The sequence below is a fragment of the Polyodon spathula genome, chromosome 45 (genome assembly GCF_017654505.1).
Source record: "Polyodon spathula isolate WHYD16114869_AA chromosome 45, ASM1765450v1, whole genome shotgun sequence".
In the NCBI taxonomy this organism is placed as follows: domain Eukaryota; kingdom Metazoa; phylum Chordata; class Actinopteri; order Acipenseriformes; family Polyodontidae; genus Polyodon; species Polyodon spathula.
The window spans coordinates 1,604,358-1,628,916 of record NC_054578.1 but is presented as its reverse complement, the minus strand read 5'-3'; the positions used below and the strand labels follow the sequence as shown (position 1 = coordinate 1,628,916).

Sequence of the window (24,559 nt, the reverse complement as noted above, 5' to 3'; positions counted from 1 at the left end):
ACACGATTCAGCACACCCCCCTGAGAGATCCATACAGCATAGTCTTTGAGATATTATACAGCAAGTCTCACCAGACATCGATTCAGCACAGTCTCACCGCTGAGAGATCAATACAGCATAGTCTCACTGCGCTGATATATCCATACAGCAGTCTCACACGCTGAGAGATCCATACAGACAGTCTCACTGTGCTGAGTTTCAATCTGCATAGTTTAATATATTATACAGCAACACCAAACACGATTCAGACACCCCCCTGAGTTTCAATCCATAGTTTAATATATTATACAGCAACACCAAACACGATTCAGACACCCCCCTGAGTTTCAATAGCCATAGTTTAATATATTATACAGCAACACCAAACACGATTCAGACACCCCCCTGAGTTTCAATAGCCATAGTTTAATATATTATACAGCAACACCAAACACGATTCAGACACCCCCCTGAGTTTCAATAGCCATAGTTTAATATATTATACAGCAACACCAAACACGATTCAGACACCCCCCTGAGTTTCAATAGCCATAGTTTAATATATTATACAGCAACACCAAACACGATTCAGACACCCCCCTGAGTTTCAATAGCCATAGTTTAATATATTATACAGCAACACCAAACACGATTCAGACACCCCCCTGAGTTTCAATAGCCATAGTTTAATATATTATACAGCAACACCAAACACGATTCAGACACCCCCCTGAGTTTCAATAGCCATAGTTTAATATATTATACAGCAACACCAAACACGATTCAGACACCCCCCTGAGTTTCAATAGCCATAGTTTTATATATTATACAGCAACACCAAACACGATTCAGACACCCCCCTGAGTTTCAATAGCCATAGTTTAATATACACACACACACACCAAACACGATTCACACACACACACACAGTTTCAACACACACACACACACACACACACACACACACACACACACACACACACACCACTGACACACACACACACACACACACACACACACACACACACACACACACAACACACACACACACACACACACACACACACACACACACACACACACACACACACACTGACACACACACACACACACACACACACACACACACACACACACACACACACACACACAGACACACACACACACACACACACACACACACACACACACACACACACACACACACACACTGACACACACACACACACACACACACACACACACACACACACACACACACACACACACACACACACACACACACACACACACACACACACACACACACACACACACACGAGAGGTAATTTTCCTGTTTTTATTATTTTTTATTTTTTTAATTTCATTTAAATGAAAATAAAACTGGCGAGCATTGTGACATCATCATGTCAAATCTGCACATTGCAAACCTTTAAAAATGAACGCGTCAATAAATCAAAATTAATCAAAAAATCAAAATTAATCTATAAATCAAAAACCTGCCTTTAACTGACCGCCGACAAAAAAAAAAACCCAAAAAATCCCCCAAACCTGCCCCTTTAATACAGCCGCACGTAGCACACCGTGACGTCACCACCACCGTCGGCGCCGGCAGCCAATCACCGCCCCGTTTACCTTTTTTAGCCTCTCCGAATGGGCGTGACCGTAAACACGCCCCCCCCCCCCCCCCCCCCCCCACCCCCCCTCACAAAAATAACCAATCGCGAACGGCGGAAGGCAGAAAGGCGGAGCCGCCCCGAGTTCTACGCCCCGCCCCGCTTCTAAGAACTCGCACGGAACGTGGCGTGGGCCAATGGGCGAGCAGCGGGGGCGTGTCTCGGCGGCTCCCTGTTTCTTCAATGGAGATTCGTTATCCCGAGAGCGAGTCTTTTGCAATAAGGAATATATATACATATATATACATATATATATATACAGCGCAATAGAGTCGCGCTGAATATCGCGACTGATATTAATATCGCAGCGGGGAGACGATGCATTCCCTGCAGGGCTAGAGCTCGGACTTCAGTGTAAGAAGCGCTGTGTGTGAGAGATTGAGAAATGCATTGCAAGGTCAATGTTAAATATAGTGCAGACTGAAGACGTGAGTGAGAGAGAGAAGGCTATGGCTATTGAAACAGAGGGGGGGCTGTATAATATATTAAACTATGGCTATTGAAACTCAGGGGGGTGTCTGGTGTTTGGTGTGCTGTATAATATATTAAACTATCTATTGAAACTCAGGGGGGTGTCTGAATGTGTTTGGTGTTGCTGTATAATATATTAAACTAATTGAAACTCAGGGGGGTGTCTGAATCGTGTTTGGTGTTGCTGTATAATATATTAAACTATGGCTATTGAAACTCAGGGGGGTGTCTGAATCGTGTTTGGTGTTGCTGTATAATATATTAAACTATGGCTATTGAAACTCAGGGGGGTGTCTGAATCGTGTTTGGTGTTGCTGTATAATATATAAAACTATGGCTATTGAAACTCAGGGGGGTGTCTGAATCGTGTTTGGTGTTGCTGTATAATATATTAAACTATGGCTATTGAAACTCAGGGGGGTGTCTGAATCGTGTTTGGTGTTGCTGTATAATATATTAAACTATGGCTATTGAAACTCAGGGGGGTGTCTGAATCGTGTTTGGTGTTGCTGTATAATATATTAAACTATGGCTATTGAAACTCAGGGGGGTGTCTGAATCGTGGTTGGTGTTGCTGTATAATATATTAAACTATGGCTATTGAAACTCAGGGGGGTGTCTGAATCGTGTTTGGTGTTGCTGTATAATATATTAAACTATGGCTATTGAAACTCAGGGGGGTGTCTGAATCGTGTTTGGTGTTGCTGTATAATATATTAAACTATGGCTATTGAAACTCAGGGGGGTGTCTGAATCGTGTTTGGTGTTGCTGTATAATATATAAAAATATATTGAAACTCACTGAATCGTGTTTGGTGTTGCTGTATAATATATTAAACTATGGCTATTGAAACTCAGGGGGGTGTCTGAATCGTGTTTGGTGTTGTGTGTATAATATATATTGAAACTATGTATAATATATTAAACTATGGCTATTGAAACTCAGGGGGGTGTCTGAATCGTGTTTGGTGTTGCTGTATAATATATTAAACTATGGCTATTGAAACTCAGGGGGGTGTCTGAATCGTGTTTGGTGTTGCTGTATAATATATTAAACTATAAACTATGGCTATTGAAACTCAGGGGGGTGTCTGAATCGTGTTTGGTGTTGCTGTATAATATATTAAACTATGGCTATTGAAACTCAGGGGGGTGTCTGAATCGTGTTTGGTGTTGCTGTATAATATATTAAACTATGGCTATTGAAACTCAGGGGGGTGTCTGAATCGTGTTTGGTGTTGCTGTATAATATATAAAACTATCTATTGAAACTCAGGGGGTGTCTGAATCGTGTTTGGTGTTGCTGTATAATATATTAAACTATGGCTATTGAAACTCAGGGGGGTGTCTGAATCGTGTTTGGTGTTGCTGTATAATATATTAAACTATGGCTATTGAAACTCAGGGGGGTGTCTGAATCGTGTTTGGTGTTGCTGTATAATATATTAAACTATGGCTATTGAAACTCAGGGGGGTGTCTGAATCGTGTTTGGTGTTGCTGTATAATATATTAAACTATGGCTATTGAAACTCAGGGGGGTGTCTGAATCGTGTTTGGTGTTGCTGTATAATATATAAACTATGGCTATTGAAACTCAGGGGGGTGTCTGAATCGTGTTTGGTGTTGCTGTATAATATATTAAACTATGGCTATTGAAACTCAGGGGGGTGTCTGAATCGTGTTTGGTGTTGCTGTATAATATATTAAACTATGGCTATTGAAACTCAGGGGGGTGTCTGAATCGTGTTTGGTGTTGTTGTATAATATATTAAACTATGGCTATTGAAACTCAGGGGGGTGTCTGAATCGTGTTTGGTGTTGCTGTATAATATATTAAACTATGTCTCTCTCTCCTCAGCTCCTGTTATCTGTAATCATGCCTCTAGCTCGCAGTCTCTCCGTCTCTTCATTGACTGGTCTGGAGGACTGGGGAGACGGGTTCGACCAGGAGGATGCTGTCCTGTTTGAGGTGGCCTGGGAGGTCGCCAACAAAGGTAGCGAGGGATCACCCGAAAAGGGGAGGGGCATTTACATTCAAGGGTGAGGTCTACACCCTGTAGATGGGTAGTTCTAGAGACCGTACATGAAATGAGACTACAGCTCCCAGCAGCCCCTGCCAGAGCCTCACTGCCAGGCATGCTGGGAGTTGTAGTTCACAGACCCTGCCTCTGTGAGAGCTGCTGAATAATGTTCCCTTGTTAACATATTGAATTGCACCCCCTCTATATAGAATGAACTCCCTCAGCTTCATAGAGTCCAGTGAAAGCTGCTGAATAATGTTCCCTTGTTAACATATGTGCAGCATAAACTACAGCTCCCAGCATCCCCTGCCATGGCCCGTGGTTGCAGAGGCATGCTGGGAGCTGTAGTTCTCTCGCTCTCTCTCTCTCTCAGTGGGCGGGATCTACACTGTCATTCAGACGAAGGCGAAGCTCACAGCTGACGAATGGGGAGAGAACTACTTTCTGATTGGTCCGTACGTGGAGAGCAGCGTGCGCACGCAGGTGGAGCTGAGCGAGCCCTCGAACCCGGCCGTGCGCAGAGTCCTGGAGTCCATGAACAGCAAGGGGTGCAAAGTGAGGAACCAGAACCAGTGTGTGTGTGTCTGTCTCTGTGTGTGTGTGTGTGTGAGAGAGTCTGTCTCAGAGTGTGTGTCAGTGTGTGTGTGTGCATGTGTGTCTCTGTGTGTGTGCGTGTGTGTTTTTTTTTAGTTTTGCTTGATCCTAATCTGGTCTGTTGGCCTTTCACTGTAAATGTTACCCTGAAATTCAATCTCATTCTGAACTGAGTACAAACCACACAGCTGCCAACTGTCCCTCATTAGCAGTGACGCTGTGTGTGTCTCTGTGCCTCTCTCTCATTAGCAGTGACGCTGTGTGTGTGTCTCTCTCTCTCTCATTAGCGGTGACGCTGTGTGTGTCTCTGTGCCTCTCTCTCATTAGCGGTGACGCTGTGTGTGTCTCTGTGCCTCTCTCTCATTAGCAGTGACGCTGTGTGTGTCTCTCTCTCTCTCTCATTAGCGGTGACGCTGTGTGTGTCTCTGTGCCTCTCTCTCATTAGCAGTGACGCTGTGTGTGTCTCTCTCTCTCTCATTAGCAGTGACGCTGTGTGTGTCTCTCTCTCTCTCTCATTAGCAGTGACGCTGTGTGTGTGTTTTGTGGCTCCTCTCTCTCTCTCTCTCAGGTGTATTTCGGGCGCTGGCTGATCGAGGGGGGCCCCTGCGTGGTCCTCATTGATGTGGGGGCCACCGCGTGGGCCCTGGACCGCTGGAAATCGGAGCTGTGGGAGAGCTGCAGTATCGGGGTGCCCTGGTTCGATCGGGAGGGGAACGATGCCGTGCTGTTTGGGTTCCTGACGGCCTGGTTCCTGGGGGAGGTGAGAGAGAGGAGAGGGAAGAGCAGGGGGAGAGAGAAAAGAGGGAGGGAGGATAAGAGAGAAGGGCTGGGGAGAGGTGGAAGTTTAGAGAGGAGGGAGAGAAGAGGGTGGGGAGAGGGAGGAATGTGAGAATGATTATAATGTAATGTTGCTGGTTTGTCTATCTCTCTCTCCTCTCTCGCTCTCTCTCTCTCCCAGTTCATTGCCCAGTGTGATGAGAAGCCCCACATCGTGGCTCATTTCCATGAGTGGCTCGCCGGGGTGGGGCTGATCTTGTGTCGCATTCGCAAGCTGCCCATCGCCACCATCTTCACCACCCACGCCACCTTACTGGGGAGATACCTGTGCGCTGGGAGTGTGGACTTCTATAACAACCTGCACAGCGTGAGTGTGTGTGTGTGTGTATCTTGGTCTGTGCTAATATGTTGTAGTCCATGTTAAGTAGAGATATTGGACTCCTCTTTCTCTCTCTCTCCCCTCTCTTCTCCCCCCCTCCTCTCTCTCAGTTCAATGTGGATAAGGAGGCTGGGGACAGGCAGATCTATCACCGGTATTGCATGGAGAGAGCAGCGGTGACCTGCTGCCACGTCTTCACCACCGTGTCTCAGATCACAGCGATCGAAGCAGAGCATCTGCTCAAGAGAAAACCAGGTGTGTCTCCTCTCTCTCATCACACTGGGCAACACAATGTTTGCTTCTGGGTAGTAAGTGTTATTTCCTAATTGCTTATGCCTCAAAAGTATAGAAAATGGCTATTATTCCCCCACAGACTTTGCTTTTGTGACCAGGACAGTGATATTTCAAAATATCACTATTTCCAATGGGAAAACGGGCAAGTGTGTGTCTCTTCGTTCACATAAAGTCAGAAAAAAACAATATATGAATCCAAATTAACATGTATTTATATTAAAGTAATACAAAAACGACTACGAAAGATTTAGAAGCGAGTAGTTTTTCGAGATTTACGATTATACTGTAAATACAGTATAATCGTAAATCTCAAAACTATTCGCTTCTAAATCTTTTGTAGTCGTTTTTTTGTATTGCTTTAAGAGGAAAACACTTACTACCCATGAACAAAAAAATAAAAATAAATTTGTTGCACGGGGTAATGTTAAGTAACAGACGCCATTTTGGCTCAAACACGGAGCCAGTTGTCAATGTAAACGATGGGGGATGTGGAGCCAACATGGCTGACACAGGGCTGCAGTTTCTTAAACAGCTGGAATAAATAGCTTGAGAGGCAACTGACGCCACTTTGGCTCAAACAGAGTCGACAGTCAATGTAAGCTATAGAGGGATTTGAGCCAAGATGGCCGACACTGAGATGCAGTTTCCTAGCCTTGAATCCTCTCCTCTCTTCTCTTCTGTCCTCTCTCTCCTTCTCACTCCTTCTCTCTCCTCTCTCTCTCTCTCTCTCTCTCTCTCTCTCTCTCTCTCTCCTCTCCTCTCTCTCTCTCTCTTCTCTCTCCTCTCATTATTATTATTATTATTATTATTATTATTTCATGTGTTTTTTTCCTCAGATATTGTGACTCCCAACGGTCTCAATGTGAAGAAGTTCTCAGCGATGCACGAGTTTCAGAACCTCCATGCCCAGAGCAAAGCCCGGATCCAGGAGTTCATCAGGGGTCACTTCTACGGGTCAGAACCACAGCACGGCTCATATTGCAGACCGAGAACTACAGCTCCCAGCACCCCTTGCCGGGGCCCGCGGGTGCAGAGGCATGCTGGGAGCTGTAGTCCTATAGCCAGGGCTGTCCCGGTTCGCTGTGTCTCGATGAATCCGCTGTGCTTTCTTTACATGATGTGTCGTAATAGAGGTGATACGAGACCTGCAGCATAGAGAACTACAGCTCCCAGCATCCCTCGCCGTGGCCCCGTACAGCTCCCGCGTCTCCGTCGTGCAGATAGAGAGAGCAGGGCTGTAGTCTTAGCTCTCTCTTTCTCTCTCTGTCTCTCTCCAGGCACCTGGACTTCAATCTGGATAAATGTATCTTCCTCTTCATCGCCGGCCGCTATGAGTTTTCCAATAAGGGAGCCGACATCTTCCTCGAAGCACTTGCCAGACTGAACTACCTGCTCCGGGTGAGAGGAGAGGAGAGGAGAGGAGAGGAGAGGAGAGGAGAGGAGAGACACGCTAGATCAGATAGATATATCTATTATACACACACACACTGAGGTTTGAGTTGGTTGCAGAGTCGTGGTGATGGGGGAGGGATGTCGTTGACAGGCGTGTCCTCTCCGTGTCTCTTGACAGGTGAATCAGAGCGACGTGACCGTCGTCGCCTTCTTCATCATGCCGGCGAGAACCAATAATTTCAACGTGGAAACTCTGAAAGGACAGGCTGTGAGGAAACAGCTGTGGTGAGAAACTGTGTGTGTGTGTCAGTGTGTGAGGGGCTCCCAACTGTCCCTCATTATCAGTGACACTGTGTGAGGGGCTCCCTTTATAATCAGTTCATCCTCTCTCTCTCCTCTCTCCTCTCTCCTCTCTCTTTTTTCAGGGACACAGCCAACACAGTGAAAGAGAAGTTTGGGAAAAAACTCTACGAGTCTCTGTTAGTGTGAGTATATATCATTCGAAACGCACCCGGCATCTGGACTACAGCTCCCAGCATCCCTCCCTGTGTCCGCTGCTGCCGAGGCATGCTGGGAGCTGTAGTTTTCTTTAAGCCAGACCCCCTCCCTGTTGGTAGCTGTGCCCTTTCTCGTTTGGTTTTTCAGAGGGCAGCTGCCCGATTTGAATAAGATGATGGACCAGGAGGATTTCACCATGATGAAGAGAGCCATCTTCGGCACTCAGAGGCAGTGCCTTCCCCCGATCTGCACTCACAACATGCTGGACGACGCGACCGACCCCGTCCTCAACACCATCCGCAAGCTGGGCCTGTTTAACAAGAGCGCCGACCGGGTCAAGGTGAGGGCGTCGCCGTGGAAACCGACGCCATCCCGGCTCTGCGCCGGGGCGGGACTCCCCTTGAGACCAGGGGAGGGGAAGAGCCGAGATGGAGGATGCAGTGTGTGTGTGTCTCTCTGTTTCTGTGTGTCTCTGTCTCTCTCTCTGTGTCTGTGTGTGTGTCTCTCTCTCTGTCTGTGTGTGTGTGTGTCTCTCTCTCTGTGTCTGTGTGTGTGTGTGTCTCTCTCTCTGTGTCTGTGTGTGTGTGTCTCTCTCTCTGTGTCTGTGTGTGTGTGTGTGTCTCTCTCTCTGTGTCTGTGTGTGTGTGTGTCTCTCTCTCTGTGTCTGTGTGTGTGTGTGTCTCTCTCTCTGTGTCTGTGTGTGTGTGTGTGTCTCTCTGTGTGTGTGTCTCTCTCTGTGTCTCTGTGTCTCTGTGTGTGTGTCTCTCTCTGTGTCTCCTCTCTCTGTCTCTCTCTCTCTCTCTCTCTCTCTCTCTCTCTCTCTCTCTCTCTCTCCTCTCTCTTCTCTCTCCTCTCTCTCTCTCTCTGATCCTGTGTTGTGTTTCCCAGGTTATTTTCCACCCTGAGTTCCTCTCCTCCACCAGTCCTCTCTTGCCGATGGATTACGAGGAGTTTGTGAGGGGCTGCCACCTGGGGGTCTTCCCATCCTACTACGAGCCCTGGGGCTACACACCCGGTGAATACACTGCGGGAATACTGCAGGAATACTGCGGGAATACTGCAAATACACTCTAGAAATCTTTGTGTCAAGCCATTGTGTTTTAGCAGAATAATTCCCTAAATCTTACCTGTCTTGGAAAATGTCCTGAGATTATAGCTACAGATTACTGAGGGAATGTAATCGCATGACAGTGATTGATGGCTCTCTCCTCTCTCTCCTCTCCGTCTCCTCTCCTCTCTCTCCTCTCTCAGCGGAGTGCACAGTCATGGGGATCCCCAGCATCTCGACGAACCTCTCTGGGTTCGGCTGCTTCATGGAGGAGCACATCGCCGACCCCTCTGCCTACGGTGAGGCTCCTCGTGCCCCCTCAACCCCCCCAGTGTGTGTGTGTGTGTGTCTGTGTCTCTGTGTGTGTGTCGCTCCGCTCCCTGTCTCAGTGTATGTGTGTCTGTGTCTCTGTGTGTGTTTGTCTCAGTGTGTGTGTGTGTCGCTCCGCCTCCTGTCTCAGTGTCCCTTGCCCCGCCCCGTCTCCTTGTCCCTGTGTAACCCTGGCCCCGCCCCCTGTCTCCGTGTCCAGGGATCTACATTCTGGACCGCCGGTTCCGAGGCGTGGACGGCTCCTGCAATCAGCTGGCCTCCTTCCTGCTCGCTTTCTGCCAGCAGAACCGGCGCCAGAGAATCATCCAAAGAAACCGGACCGAGCGACTGAGCGACCTGCTGGACTGGAAACACCTGGGCAAGGTGAGAGAGCAGAGCCATCCCCCCGCACCTGAACCCAGACACACCTGGGCAAGGTGAGAGAGCAGAGCCATCCCCCCGCACCTGAACCCAGACACACCTGGGCAAGGTGAGAGAGCAGAGCTATCCCTCTGCACCTGAACCCAGACACACCTGGGCAAGGTGAGAGAGCAGAGCCATCCCTCCGCACCTGAACCCAGACACACCTGGGCAAGGTGAGAGCGCAGAGCCATCCCTCCGCACCTGAACCCAGACACACCTGGGCAAGGTGAGAGAGCAGAGCCATCCCTCCGCACCTGAACCCAGACACACCTGGGCAAGGTGAGAGCGCAGAGCCATCCCTCCGCACCTGAACCCAGACACACCTGGGCAAGGTGAGAGCGCAGAGCCATCCCTCCGCACCTGAACCCAGACACACCTGGGCAAGGTGAGAGCGCAGAGCCATCCCTCCGCACCTGAACCCAGACACACCTGGGCAAGGTGAGAGAGCAGAGCCATCCCTCCGCACCTGAACCCAGACACACCTGGAAAATGGTGAGAGTTGATAGATAATCAGTAATCTATCACTGATCAATAACGTGTCTCTGTCTCCATCTCTCCAGTATTACATGTCTGCGAGACACATGGCCCTCGCGAAAGCCTTCCCAGAATCCTACAGCTACGATCCCCAGGAAAACACAGCGGTGAGAGAGACTGTGTGTGTGTGTGTGTGTGTGTGTGTGTGTGTGTTCTCCTCTCTCTCCTCTCTCCTCTCTCTCTCTCTCTCTCCTCTTCTCTCTCTCTCTCTCTCTCTCTCTCTCTCTCTCTCTCTCTCTCTCTCTCTCTCTCTCCTCTAACCCAGGTCTCTCTCTTTCCCCCTCTCCCCCAGACCCCCGGGTTCAGGTACCCGCGCCCCGCCTCCGTGCCCCCCTCCCCCTCGCTGTCCCGCCACTCCTCCCCCCGGCACAGCGACGCGGAGGAAGAGGAGGGGGAGGGGAGAGATGAGCGCTACGACGAGGAAGAGGAGGCTGAGAAGGACCGGCTCAACATCAAACCAGTCTCCTTACTGGGAGCTGTGGGGGAGTGGAGGGGGCACAGCAGCGGCTCCACCAGTAACACCAGTGTAACCAGCAACAGCCCCCCCAGTGAGCTGACCTCTCCCAGCAACTCTGAGAAGAACTAGAGAGAGGAGAGGGGAGAGAAGAGGAGGGGAGAGAGAGAGAGAGAGAGAGGAGAGAGAGGAGGGAGGAGGGGAGAGGGGAGAGAAAAAACAGTGACAATTCATTTAGAAACCAGTTACAGAGAAAAACCAGTTAGAAATGATTTACAAACCAGTTAGGGAGAGAGAGAGCGCAGTGGGAGCGCAGCGTGATCGTAGAGTTGTGTGTGTGTGTGTGTGTGTGTTTTTTTTTTTTTTTTTTTGTGTGTTTCTAGGTTTTGGAGACTGTCTGGTTTTACCATCCAGCTGTGCGTGTGCCTCTGTGTGATTTGTAGATTTGAAAAAAAAAAATAAATAAATAAAAGTTTATTTTGAAAAAATACAAAGTTTTTATTTGAGAGATTTCTTTTGTATCACCTAGAATTTTATGATAGATAGATAGAGAGATACTGTAGATGGATATAGATAGATAGATTGATTGAATAGTTTTTAATTCAGACCAGCCCCAGTGCAGCGACACTATCCCTCGCATTGTGATCCCCTCTATAGAGCGCTCAGCTGTGTTCGGATATCTCTTGACAGGACCGGCAGAGCTGTCATTAACTCAAACGCTTTTCTGTTGATCCGGGAAGCGATCGGCTCAGCGCCGGTAACACACAGCGTCCAGGATCCCATGCAGCCAATGCAATGCCCTCTCCCCCGACCCAGCGCCACGAATCCCGGCTCTCCAGCGAGGGCGCTGCTCCCCTGTCCAGATTGAACCCGGTTGTGGGGGACCCCCGAGCCCTGCCGTGGCTGCTGGTTGCAACCCAGCTCTCATTTACTGAACCAGACCCTTCACTGAACTGGTCGTGCGCTTAATTACTGTTTTCAAGTTGGGCGTTTTGATCTGTAGCTTGACCTCGAGCTGTTTAAGTGGAAAGGTCTAATTAAGTTCAAGAACCGTTCAGTGCAGGGTCTGTATAACACGAGATTCGTTACCAAGGGCGGACCAGCCAGCGCATTGGGGGGGTCGATGGCTGCTGCTTGCAGACGGTGCCTCGGCGGTCCGGGCTCGTTGCCTAGCGACGGGACACGGGTGACGTAACGTTCGTTTTTTGGACGCCCGGAGATTTTGACGACGCTCCCTTGAACTGCGCAGCGTGGAGAGCCGACCTCCAACCGGTAAGATTATTATTATTATTATTATTATTATTATTATTATTATCATCAGCCACTGTGTGTGTGTCTGTCTCCTCTCATTATCAGTGACACTGTGTCAGTGTGTGTGTCTCTCTCATTATCAGTGACACTGTGTCAGTGTGTGTCTCCTCTCATTATCAGTGACACTGTGTCAGTGTGTGTCTCCTCTCATTATCAGTGACACTGTGTCAGTGTGTGTCTCCTCTCATTATCAGTGACACTGTGTCAGTGTGTGTCTCCTCTCATTATCAGTGACACTGTGTCAGTGTGTGTGTCTCCTCTCATTATCAGTGACACTGTGTCAGTGTGTGTCTCCTCTCATTATCAGTGACAAAGTGTCAGTGTGTGTCTCCTCTCATTATCAGTGACACTGTGTCAGTGTGTGTCTCCTCTCATTATCAGTGACACTGCACAGTGTGTGTCTGGTCTCTCATTATCAGTGACACTGTGTCAGTGTGTGTCTCCTCTCATTATCAGTGACACTGTGTCAGTGTGTGTGTGTGTGTGCCTCTCATTATCAGTGACACTGTGTCAGTGTGTGTCTTCTCTCATTATCAGTGACACTGTGTCAGTGTGTGTCTCCTCTCATTATCAGTGACACTGTGTCAGTGTGTGTCTCCTCTCATTATCAGTGACACTGTGTCAGTGTGTGTGTCTCCTCTCATTATCAGTGACACTGTGTGTGTGTGTGTGAGAGGTCTGGTAAAGCAGTGAAGCATTGTGTGTGTGTGTGGTGTGGTAAATTATCAGTGACACTGTGTGTGTGTGTGTGTGTGTCTGGTAAAGCATGTGTCAGTGAAGCATTGTAAAGCACAGAGAGGTCTGGTAAAGCACAGGGAAGCATTGTAAAGCACAGAGAGGTCTGGTAAAGCACAGGGAAGCATTGTAAAGCACAGAGAGGTCTGGTAAAGCACAGGGAAGCATTGTAAAGCACAGAGAGGTCTGGTAAAGCACAGGGAAGCATTGTAAAGCTCAGAGTCCTTCAGGTGAGACGTCAAACAAACGAGGTCCTAAAGCACAGAGAGGTCTGGTAAAGCACAGGGAAGCATTGTAAAGCACAGAGAGGTCTGGTAAAGCACAGGGAAGCATTGTAAAGCACAGAGAGGTCTGGTAAAGCACAGGGAAGCATTGTAAAGCACAGAGAGGTCTGGTAAAGCACAGGGAAGCATTGTAAAGCACAGAGAGGTCTGGTAAAGCACAGGGAAGCATTGTAAAGCACAGAGAGGTCTGGTAAAGCATAGGGAAGCATTGTAAAGCACAGAGAGGTCTGGTAAAGCACAGGGAAGCATTGTAAAGCACAAGCATAGGGAAGCATTGTAAAGCACAGAGAGGTCTGGTAAAGCACAGGGAAGCATTGTAAAGCACAGAGAGGTCTGGTAAAGCATAGGGAAGCATTGTAAAGCACAGAGAGGTCTGGTAAAGCACAGGGAAGCATTGTAAAGCACAGAGAGGTGTGGTAAAGCATAGGGAAGCATTGTAAAGCACAGAGAGGTCTGGTAAAGCACAGGGAAGCATTTTAAAGCACAGAGGTGTGGTATGAGGTCAGCGTGTCCTCTGTAAATTTAATGGCGTGTTTCGGCACAGGTGATTGTGGGAGTGTCCGTGACGTCTCCTGCGGCTTGTCCTTGACTGGTACGGGTTGCCTGACAGGTCTAACCCGTTTGCATGTTCCAGGATATTCACTCAGCTGTGAGGGTTAGGGTGTTTGTGTTTGAGGCGCTTGTTCTGAGTTTGTGTTTCAAGGCGAGTTGTGTGTGCGTGTCAGTGTGTCAGTGTGTGAGTGTGTGTGTGTGAGTGTGTGTGTGTGTGTGTCAGTGTGTTTCATTGTTTGTCTGTCTGCCAACTGCTTTGGGTCTTACTGTTTTTCTCCTTTTTTATTTTCCTCCTTTCTGTCCTTGTATTTATTCCTCCTCTCCTCCCTCTCTCCTCTCTCTCTCCTCTCTCTCTCTCTCCTCTCTCTCTCTCTCTCTCCTCTCTCTCTCTCTCTCTCTCTCTCTCTCTCTCTCCTCTCCTCTCTCTCTCCTCTCTCCTCTCTCTCTCCTCTCTCCTCTCTCTCTCTCATGCTGTTTTTTTTTCACAGATAATCAATGGAATTTGCCAGCGCTTACTTCTACCTGCCATTAGTAGCCAATCAGCAGCCAGGAGCCGGTCACCATGACAACACACAGCCAGGTCAGCTTCATTACCACCTCCTTTATTATTATTATTATTATTATTATTATTATTATTAGCAATAGTGTTATTACACAGTGTAACAATTTTTTTTTTTCAAAATATCACTATTTCCAATGAGAAAACAGGCAAATGTGTGTCTCTTTGTTCAAATAAAGTCAGAAAAAAACAACATATGAATCCAAATTAACATGTATTTATACTATTAACATGTATTTACAGTATAATCGTAAATCTCGAAAAACTACTCGCTTCTAAATCTTTTGTAGTCATCTTTGTATTACTTTAGTATAAATACATGTTAATTTGGATTCATATATTGTTTTTTTCTGACTTTATGTGAACGAAGAGACGCACATTTGCCCGTTTTCTCATTGGAAATAGTGATATTTTGAAATATCACTGTCCTGGTCACAAAAGCAAAGTTTGTGGGGAATAAAAGCCATTTTCTATACTTTTGAGGCATAAGCAATTAGGAAATAACACTTACTACCCAGGAACACACATTGTGTTGCACAGTGTTATCAGTAATGTTATTATAATTCATAATAATAGTGATAGTAGCGTTATCATTAATATCAATATTATTTGTGTCCGGCCCCCTTCTCAGTTCCACCAATCCCTCTCCAGAAGCCCAACCCCGCTCCCAAAGTCTCCGCCCCCGAAGTGACATACGAAGTCCCGGACGATGATGTCATCGGAGACCCCGCCCCGCCCTCGAATGACCTCCCGAAACCCTCCACCTTGACCCCGCGACCTTGCGAACCGACCGGACAGCAGCGATCGCCAAGACCGACCAAGAGAGGTGAGATTGGAGGCATGCCTCCGCCATCCCGGCTCTGATTTCCTAGTGCTGTCTAGGAGAGCCGGATCCCAGGGAGAGCCACAATGGAGACAGTTTCATCAATGCATTGATTACTGCTAACTTGACTTTCTCTCTCAGTCTCTTCTGGTTTGGAGTTTCTGATCCAGTGCAGTTCTGGGTGACGAAGGCATTAAAACGTTTCTCTGCTAACTTGACTTTCTCTCTCAGTCTCTTCTGGTTTGGAGTTTCTGATCCAGTGCAGTTCTGGGTGACGAAGGCATTAAAACGTTTCTCTGCTAACTTGACTTTCTCTCTCAGTCTCTTCTGGTTTGGAGTTTCTGATCCAGTGCAGTTCTGGGATGACGAAGGCATTAAAACGTTTCTCTGCTAACTTGACTTTCTCTCTCAGTCTCTTCTGGTTTGGAGTTTCTGATCCAGTGCAGTTCTGGGTGACGAAGGCATTAAAACGTTTCTCTGCTAACTTGACTTTCTCTCTCAGTCTCTTCTGGTTTGGAGTTTCTGATCCAGTGCAGTTCTGGGATGACGAAGGCATTAAAACGTTTCTCTGCTAACTTGACTTTCTCTCTCAGTCTCTTCTGGTTTTGAGTTTCTGATCCAGTGCAGTTCTGGTTTGGAGTTTCTGACGCAAGGCATTAAAACGTTTCTCTGCTAACTTGACTTTCTCTCTCAGTCTCTTCTGGTTTGGAGTTTCTGATCCAGTGCAGTTCTGGGTGACGAAGGCATTAAAACGTTTCTCTGCTGTGTGTTTTTTTTTTTTTTTTTGGTTTATTTTAACAGCTCTCTTGCCTCCGCCAATCGCATTGCGTCCCAGAAGCCCCTCCCTTCTCAAGCAGCCAATAAGAGACCACGCTGCTCCGCCAGGCTCCTCCCCTAGCGACAGCACTTCTGAGCAGTGTTCCGAGGCACAGGAAGTGATGTATGACGTGCCGGAAGGGGGAGGGGAGAGAGGAAGTGACGTCGGTCCAGAATACATGAACCCAGAAGGATACGCTGCGACCCCGCAACCTCCAGAACTGACCAATAGCGAGCGATCAAAACCTCCAAACCGTGGTAAATTACCAATGAGGAAGATACAGCTCCCAACTGTCCCTGATTATCAGTGACGCTTTGTGTGTCTCTCTCTCTCTCATTAGCAGTGACGCTGTGTGTGTCTCTGTGCCTCTCTCTCATTAGCAGTGACGCTGTGTGTGTCTCTCTCTCTCTCTCATTAGCAGTGACGCTGTGTGTGTCTCTCTCTCTCTCTCATTAGCGGTGACGCTGTGTGTGTCTCTGTGCCTCTCTCTCATTAGCAGTGACGCTGTGTGTGTCTCTCTCTCTCTCATTAGCAGTGACGCTGTGTGTGTCTCTCTCTCTCTCATTAGCGGTGACGCTGTGTGTGTCTCTCTCTCTCTCTCATTAGCAGTGACGCTGTGTGTGTCTCTCTCTCTCTCATTAGCAGTGACGCTGTGTGTGTCTCTCTCTCTCTCATTAGCAGTGACGCTGTGTGTGTCTCTCTCTCTCTCTCATTAGCAGTGACGCTGTGTGTGTCTCTCTCTCTCTCATTAGCAGTGACGCTGTGTGTGTCTCTGTGCCTCTCTCTCATTCTCTGTGTGTGTCTCTCTCTCTCTCATTAGCAGTGACGCTGTGTGTGTGTTTTTTTGTTTTTGTAGCTGCCCCTCCTTTACCTCCAAGACCCTCCTTCATGAAGAAGTCTTACATCGAGATTCTGCCCTCCACTGTACCCCTTGAATCATCACCCCCAAATCCTCGCTGGCCCGAACCTTTACCCCAGCATTGTGAGTACTCCAAAATACAGCTAATAAGAGGTGAGAGAATGGATTTTAAAGATGGGCAGCGCTCCTTTAAAGGGAGGGGCCAGTGATCCTGTTAATAAAGCTAATAAGAGGTGAGACAATGGATTTTAAAGATGGTCAGCGCTCCTTTAAAGGGAGGGGCCAGCGATCCTGTTAATAAAGCTAATAAGAGGTGAGAGAATGGATTTTAAAGATGGGCAGCGCTCCTTTAAAGGGAGGGGCCAGTGATCCTGTTAATAAAGCTAATAAGAGGTGAGAGAATGGATTTTAAAGATGGGCAGCGCTCCTTTAAAGGGAGGGGTCAGTGATCCTGTTAATAAAGCTAATAAGAGGTGAGAGAATGGATTTTAAAGATGGTCAGCGCTCCTTTAAAGGGAGGGGCCAGTGATCCTGTTAATAAAGCTAATAAGAGGTGAGAGAATGGATTGTTTTTATATTAATAGTTTCTCTTTTCTAGCTTGTCTGCAGGAGTCTGGGAATACGAATATAGTTTTGGTGAATTTTGGAAAACTTGTTGATATCTCTAACAGTAAGTAAAGTATTACAATCCCTCTCCTCTCCTCTCTCCTCTGTCCTCTCCTATTGTCCAATCACAAACTCAATATCTTTCTCTCTGTCCAATCACAGGCATGCAAATCTCAGAAAATCCCACCTTCTGCCCGGCTTGCGGTTCTGTCACAATAAAGCTTCAAAATCAGGTGAGCATTCTGAAAGCCCCGCCATATCACTGTCAATGAGGATGACAAAGGCATTAAAACTTTTCTCTGCTAACTTGACTTTCTCTCTCAGTCTCTTCTGGTTTGGAGTTTCTGATCCAGTGCAGTTCTGGGTGACGAAGGCATTAAAACGTTTCTCTGCTAACTTGATTTTCTCTCTCAATCTCTTCTGGTTTGGAGTTTCTGATCCAGTGCAATTCTGGGATGACGAAGGCATTAAAACGTTTCTCTGCTAACTTGACTTTCTCTCTCAGTCTCTTCTGGTTTTTGAGTATCTTATTTTCCTCCCCTGTTTGCAGGACAGCGTCTGCGTGTTTTGCTCCGATTCAAAACGGGCGAAAAATGAACCAATCTGCTCTCGGGACAGCCTCTTCAGGTTGCCCTCTGACCCCGGGACACTCCCACATCCTGTTGACCCCTGCATTATTTTGTGTATTGACGTGTCGGGGTCAATGTCGGTCACCACAGAGGTAATTAATTGCTTCGTTTTGTTTTAATTGAGAGAATCGACCTGAAGTTTGTGGGGTTTTTTTTCGGTATCTTCAGTGTAGAAATGTCTGAAGTGAATTCCGTTGTTCTGTTTTTAGGTTGAAGACGATGGGAAGACAGTTCATATTTCAAGATTACAGGTGTGTGTCTGTGTGTCTGTCAGTCTTTGTTATTGGTAGTTGGAAATATGTAATTTAATTCTCCTCTCCTCTCTCGTCTCCCCCTCTCTCTCATCTCCCCCTCTCCTCTCTCTCCTCTCTCTCTCAGGCAGTAAAAGACGCTGTGACGGAGTTTCTTGAAACTCTGGACTCAAAGTCTCCTCTTACCAGAGTGGGGCTGGTCACGTTCAACAGACAGGTCTGTCAGTCTAAGTCTGTGATAATGTTATAATCCGTGTTTGATAGAGATAGTGGACTCCTCTCTGCTCTCTCTCATCTCTTTCCTCTCTCTCACCTATTCTTCTTGTTGCTAGGTGACGGTGTACACTGCTGGTTTATCTTCACCAGTGGTTCTTACTGGTTATGAACTGGTCGACTCTGACTTTCTTCTTTCTACTGGGAAGACCCTCCCCCTCCCTGAAAGTGTGGGGCAGAACAAGGGGAAACTCCAGAGCGTCCTCCACAGGTAATATTGAAGTATTACAGCCAGACCTCCCTGTGCTTTACAATGCTTCCCTATGCTTTACCAGACCTCTCTGTGCTTTACAATGCTTCCCTGTGCTTTACCAGACCTCTCTGTGCTTTACAATGCTTCCCTGTGCTTTACCAGACCTCTCTGTGCTTTACAATGCTTCCCTGTGCTTTACCAGACCTCTCTGTGCTTTACAATGCTTCCCTGTGCTTTACCAGACCTCTCTGTGGTTTACAATGCTTCCCTATGCTTTACCAGACCTCTCTGTGCTTTACTGCTTTACCAGACCTCTCTGTGCTTTACAATGCTTCCCTGTGCTTTACCAGACCTCTCTGTGCTTTACAATGCTTCCCTATGCTTTACCAGACCTCTCTGTGCTTTACAATGCTTCCCTGTGCTTTACCAGACCTCTCTGTGCTTTACAATGCTTCCCTATGCTTTACCAGACCTCTCTGTGCTTTACAATGCTTCCCTATGCTTTACCAGACCTCTCTGTGCTTTACAATGCTTCCCTGTGCTTTACCAGACCTCTCTGTGCTTTACAATGTGCTTTACCAGACCTCTGTGTGCTTTACAATGCTTCCCTATGCTTTACCAGACCTCTCTGTGCTTTACAGTGTTTTCCTATGCTTTCCCATGCTTTGTGCTTTATCAGACTGTGCTGTCAGTGTGGGACTCTTCAATCAATATATAATAATATATAATTAATATATGTTTTGTTATTCCACAGCTTAAGGGAAAGTGGGTCCACAGCCCTTGGCCCGGCCGCCCTCGTTTCCATAGCGATGGCCTCTCGAAAACCAGGGTCTAAGGTCAGTCTCGTGTCTTGTTGTTGATCCCTGTGTGAGGCATTGTAATAGAGAGCCTGGATGGCTTGTGATACGAGACCCGCGGCATAAAGAACTACAGCTCCCAGCATCCCCCGCCATGGCCCGCGGGTGCAGAGGCATGCTGGGAGCTGTAGTCTGAAGGGCTCTCTCTGTCGATCAGGTGATCGTGTGCACAGACGGGAAGGCGAATGCAGACCTAGGGAACCTGGAGGAGGTGGAGTCGGAGGATGAGCTCGGAGCGGCTCGGAGGTTCTACAGCGATCTCTCGGAGAGCGCCCTGCGGAGCGGGTCAGAGAGCCGGTCGCTGATTGATCGCTGATTGATTATATGCCGGGTTCGCTATTGGTTTCGTTGGTGTTGGGTTGATCTCGGTCGGGTATTGATTGTCGGTTGATCTCTGACTGCAGGGTGATCGTCTCCGTGGTGACGCTGGAAGGGACAGAGTGCAGCTTGTCGGAGCTCGGGAGACTAGCGGACAGCACAGGAGGGACGGTGAGACAGAGGAGATCGATTGTCACTCATTCTCAGTGACACTGTTTCTGTATATCTGTGTGTCTGTCTTTGTGTCTCTCTCTCTCTCTTTCTCTGTGTCTCTATTTTGCTACAATGTTGTAATCCAGGTTTGATAGAGATATTGGTCTCTGTGTCTCTTAATCCTCTCTCTTCTCTCTCTCTTTCTCTGTGTCTCTATTTTGCTACAATGTTGTAATCCAGGTTTGATAGAGATATTCGTCTCTGTGTCTCTTAATTCTCTCTCCTCTCTCTCTTTCTCTGTGTCTGTATTTTGCTACAATGTTGTAATCCAGGTTTGATAGAGATATTGGTCTCTATGTCTCTTAATTCTCTCTTTCTCTGTGTCTCTATTTTGCTACAATGTTGTAATCCAGGTTTGATAGAGATATTGGTCTCTGTGTCTCTTAATCCTCTCTTCTCTCTCTCTCTCTCTCTCTCTCTCTCTCTCTCTCTCTATTTTGCTACAATGTTGTAATCCAGGTTTGATAGAGATATTGGTCTCTGTGTCTCTTAATCCTCCTCTCTCCTCTCTCCTCTCTCTCTCTCTCCTCTCTCTCCTCTCTGGTCCAGTTCTGTTGAAAGCTGTTCTCTGCTGTTTCTGTTTCTCCAGGTGAATATCGTTCACCCTTCCCAGCTGTACGGAGAGTTTCAGAACATTCTGGAAGACAAAGTAACAGCATCGAACGTGCAGGCTTCCTTCCTCGTACCCACGGACGTGTGAGTGTGGAGTGCGAGTGTGAGTGAGTGCGGAGTGTGAGTGAGTGTGGAGTGTGGAGTGCGAGTGTGGGTGGAGTGCGAGTGTGGGTTTGGAGTGTGAGTGCGAGTGGGTGTGGAGTGTGGAGTGGGGTGTGGGTGTGGAGTGCGAGTGTGAGTGTGGAGTGTGAGTGGGTGTGGAGTGCAGGGTTAAAAGTAACGTTTCTGTTGCTGAGTTTTTGTTGCTTAGACTGTGTCCATCCACGTGTGTTCAGACTGCTACTGTCCTCTCCTTCACACAGAGAGACAGACACACACATGCAGCCAGACAGACAGACACACACACAAACACACATGCAGCAGACAGACAGACAGACAGACACACACACACACACACACAGAGCCAGACAGACAGACAGACACACACACACACACACACACACACACACACACACGGCCAGTCAGATATCTCCAGGGCAGGTGTGTTTGCACACACATCTGGAGCTCGATTTTGTTTTTCGATCTCGTTCCAGGTATTTTAAACACGAATCTCACGCCGGACGCAAACTGACCCAGCACTCGGAAACGTTTCACGACACGGAGAAAACCTTCGAGCTCGGAGTGAAAGAGAGCGGACTGCAGAGTGAGCGTGCGAGATGTCCAGACACGACACAGAACTACAGCTCCCAGCATCCCTCGCTGTCACTGCGGCCGGGGGGCATGCTGGGAGCTGTAGTTTGTGTTCTGAATCATGTCAAACTATGGCTATTGAAATCTGGAGCTCGATTGGAGTTGTTTTTCGATCTCGTGTCCAGGTAATTTTAAACACTGTTGAACTCTCTGAATCGTGTTTGGCCGGACGCTATTGAAACTCAGGGGGGTGACTGAATCGTGTTTGGTGTTGCAACTATTAAACTATGGCTATTGAAACTTTCTGAATCGTGTTTGGTGTTGCTGTATAATATATTAAACTATGCAGATTGAAACTCAGGGGGGTGTCTGAATCGTGTTTGGGTTGCTGTATAATATATTAAACTATGCAGATTGAAACTCAGGGGGGTGTCTGAATCGTGTTTGGTGTTGCTGTATAATATATTAAACTATGGCTATTGAAACTCAGGGGGGTGTCTGAATCGTGTTTGGTGTCGCTGTATAATATATTAAACTATGGCTATTGAAACTCAGGGGGGTGTCTGAATCGTGTTTGGTGTTGCTGTATAATATATTAAACTATGGCTATTGAAACTCAGGGGGGTGTCTGAATCGTGTTTGGTGTTGCTGTATAATATATAAAACTATGCTATTGAAGCTCAGGGGGGTGTCTGAATCGTGTTTGGTGTTGCTGTATAATATATTAAACTATGGCTATTGAAACTCAGGGGGGTGTCTGAATCGTGTTTGGTGTTGCTGTATAATATATTAAACTATGGCTATTGAAACTCAGGGGGGTGTCTGAATCGTGTTTGGTGTTGCTGTATAATATATTAAACTATGCAGATTGAAACTCAGGGGGGTGTCTGAATCGTGTTTGGTGTTGCTGTATAATATATTAAACTATGGCTATTGAAACTCAGGGGGGTGTCTGAATCGTGTTTGGTGTTGCTGTATAATATATTAAACTATGCTATTGAAACTCAGGGGGGTGTCTGAATCGTGTTTGGTGTTGCTGTATAATATATTAAACTATGCTATTGAAACTCAGGGGGGTGTCTGAATCGTGGTTTGGTGTCGCTGTATAATATATTAAACTATGGCTATTGAAACTCAGGGGGGTGTCTGAATCGTGTTTGGTGTCGCTGTATAATATATTAAACTATGGCTATTGAAACTCAGGGGGGTGTCTGAATCGTGTTTGGTGTTGCTGTATAATATATTAAACTATGGCTATTGAAACTCAGGGGGGTGTCTGAATCGTGTTTGGTGTTGCTGTATAATATATTAAACTATGGCTATTGAAACTCAGGGGGGTGTCTGAATCGTGTTTGGTGTTGCTGTATAATATATAAAACTATGGCTATTGAAACTCAGGTTTGGTGTTGCTGTATAATATATTAAACTATGGCTATTGAAACTCAGGGGGGGGTGTCTGAATCGTGTTTGGCGTCGCTGTATAATATATTAAACTATAGCTTCCTTATTTATTAATATTAATATTTTAATTGCAGCTCTGCAGTCCATGACATCACTTCCTGTTCAGCTGCAGGTCAAATTCACTCTCCCCACAGGAGAGACGATGTTTCGGGTTGTAACTGAGGAAAAACCAACAACAACTGACTGGTACGAACAATCAATGAACCCTTAGAGAAGAGACTGACAGTGACAGCACAGTGTGATAAACCATAATGCATGGGAAAGCACAGGGAAGCATTGTAAAGCACAGAGAGGTCTGGAAAGCACAGGGAAGCATTGTAAAGCACAGAGAGGTCTGGTAAAGCACAGGGAAGCATTGTAAAGCACAGAGAGGTCTGGTAAAGCACAGGGAAGCATTGTAAAGCACAGAGAGGTCTGGTAAAGCACAGGGAAGCATTGTAAAGCACAGAGAGGTCTGGTAAAGCACAGGGAAGCATTGTAAAGCACAGAGAGGTCTGGTAAAGCACAGGGAAGCATTGTAAAGCACAGAGAGGTCTGGTAAAGCACAGGGAAGCATTGTAAAGCACAGAGAGGTCTGGTAAAGCACAGGGAAGCATTGTAAAGCACAGAGAGGTCTGGTAAAGCACTGTTCCTATTCTGTGTCTCCTCTCTGTCCAGGTCTCTCGTTCTCTCGTCCCTCTCTATCCAAGTTCTGCAGATCCATTCTTCCCAGTTAAGCGCTCGTCTGGTGATGGAGGGGAGGCTGGAGGAGTCGAGGAGAGAAGCTCTAAACCAGAAGGAATTAATCGAGAGCGTGCTGTGAGTGTGTGCGTTGCAGAATGTTTTAATGTTTTTAGATCACAATGCATTTTTCCAGATCGGCCACTAGATGGCGACACACCCCAGTGAATCTCCACAGTGACGCAGTCATTTGGTCCGACCCCCCCCCCCCCTGCCTCAGAGTCTTCAGAGAACCCATTGAAATACATTGAACCTCACTGAACCCCATTGAAATGCATTGAACCCCATTGAAATGCATTGAACCCCATTGAAATGCATTGAACCCCATTGAAATGCATTGAACCCCATTGAAATACATTGAACCTCATTGAAATACATTGAACCTCATTGAAATACATTGAACCTCATTGAAATACATTGAACCTCACTGAACCCCATTGAAATGCATTGAACCCCATTGAAATACATTGAACCCCATTGAAATGCATTGAACCTCATTGAAATACATTGAACCTCATTGAAATACATTGAACCCCATTGAAATGCATTGAACCTCATTGAAATACATTGAATCTCACTGAATCTCATTGAAATACATTGAACCTCATTGAAATGCATTGAACCTCATTGAAATACATTGAACCCCATTGAAATGCATTGAACCTCATTGAAATACATTGAACCTCATTGAAATACATTGAACCTCATTGAAATACATTGAACCCCATTGAAATACATTGAACCTCATTGAAATACATTGAATCTCACTGAACCCCATTGAAATGCATTGAACCCCATTGAAATGCATTGAACCTCATTGAAATACATTGAACCTCATTGAAATACATTGAACCCCATTGAAATGCATTGAACCTCATTGAAATACATTGAATCTCACTGAATCTCATTGAAATACATTGAACCTCATTGAAATGCATTGAACCTC

General features: G+C 46.8%; 2 protein-coding genes across 6 annotated transcripts in view; both read left to right on the top strand.

Annotated features, from left to right (window-relative positions):
* The first annotated feature begins 1,813 nt into the window (after positions 1–1,813).
* On the top strand, positions 1,814–10,988 carry gys1 (glycogen synthase 1 (muscle)). Its single transcript, XM_041237595.1, has 16 exons — positions 1,814–2,009; positions 3,986–4,121; positions 4,522–4,703; positions 5,311–5,502; positions 5,701–5,886; positions 6,009–6,153; positions 7,029–7,146; positions 7,470–7,590; positions 7,763–7,869; positions 8,010–8,069; positions 8,230–8,422; positions 8,971–9,097; positions 9,334–9,429; positions 9,660–9,823; positions 10,423–10,503; positions 10,689–10,988. The coding sequence occupies exons 2-16, from the start codon at positions 4,004–4,006 to the stop codon at positions 10,980–10,982; spliced, it is 2,184 nt and encodes a 727-aa protein (XP_041093529.1). The 5' UTR covers positions 1,814–2,009; positions 3,986–4,003; the 3' UTR covers positions 10,983–10,988.
* An 878-nt stretch (positions 10,989–11,866) lies between these two features.
* Positions 11,867–24,559, top strand: part of LOC121305926 (circularly permutated Ras protein 1-like) — a 14,998-nt gene continuing 2,305 nt past the window's right edge. The window contains exons 1-18 of one of the 5 annotated variants that reach the window (XM_041237593.1): positions 11,867–12,122; positions 14,221–14,312; positions 14,923–15,117; positions 15,916–16,188; positions 16,788–16,913; positions 17,389–17,460; positions 17,559–17,629; positions 17,947–18,117; positions 18,235–18,276; positions 18,404–18,493; positions 18,609–18,760; positions 19,497–19,578; positions 19,757–19,884; positions 20,004–20,088; positions 20,720–20,826; positions 21,336–21,445; positions 22,968–23,079; positions 23,551–23,691. In XM_041237593.1, the coding sequence (XP_041093527.1) occupies positions 14,228–14,312; positions 14,923–15,117; positions 15,916–16,188; positions 16,788–16,913; positions 17,389–17,460; positions 17,559–17,629; positions 17,947–18,117; positions 18,235–18,276; positions 18,404–18,493; positions 18,609–18,760; positions 19,497–19,578; positions 19,757–19,884; positions 20,004–20,088; positions 20,720–20,826; positions 21,336–21,445; positions 22,968–23,079; positions 23,551–23,691 (2,042 nt within the window). In that variant the 5' untranslated portion in view covers positions 11,867–12,122; positions 14,221–14,227. Of the gene's footprint in view, positions 12,123–13,676; positions 13,884–14,146; positions 14,313–14,922; positions 15,118–15,915; positions 16,189–16,787; positions 16,914–17,388; positions 17,461–17,558; positions 17,630–17,946; positions 18,118–18,234; positions 18,277–18,403; positions 18,494–18,608; positions 18,761–19,496; positions 19,579–19,756; positions 19,885–20,003; positions 20,089–20,719; positions 20,827–21,335; positions 21,446–22,967; positions 23,080–23,550; positions 23,692–24,559 lie in introns of those variants that run through there. The other 4 variants (XM_041237592.1, XM_041237591.1, XM_041237590.1 and 1 more) reach the window with 4 other exon arrangements.

Bases quoted from the DNA above. Each gene is read 5' to 3' on its own strand.
- gys1 (XM_041237595.1), top strand. From the start codon at position 4,004: ATGCCTCTAGCTCGCAGTCTCTCCGTCTCTTCATTGACTGGTCTGGAG. The intron at 7,147-7,469 runs GTCAGAACCACA...GTCTCTCTCCAG, and splicing joins ATCAGGGGTCACTTCTACGG to GCACCTGGACTTCAATCTGG. The intron at 7,870-8,009 runs GTGAGAAACTGT...CTCTTTTTTCAG, and splicing joins GCTGTGAGGAAACAGCTGTG to GGACACAGCCAACACAGTGA.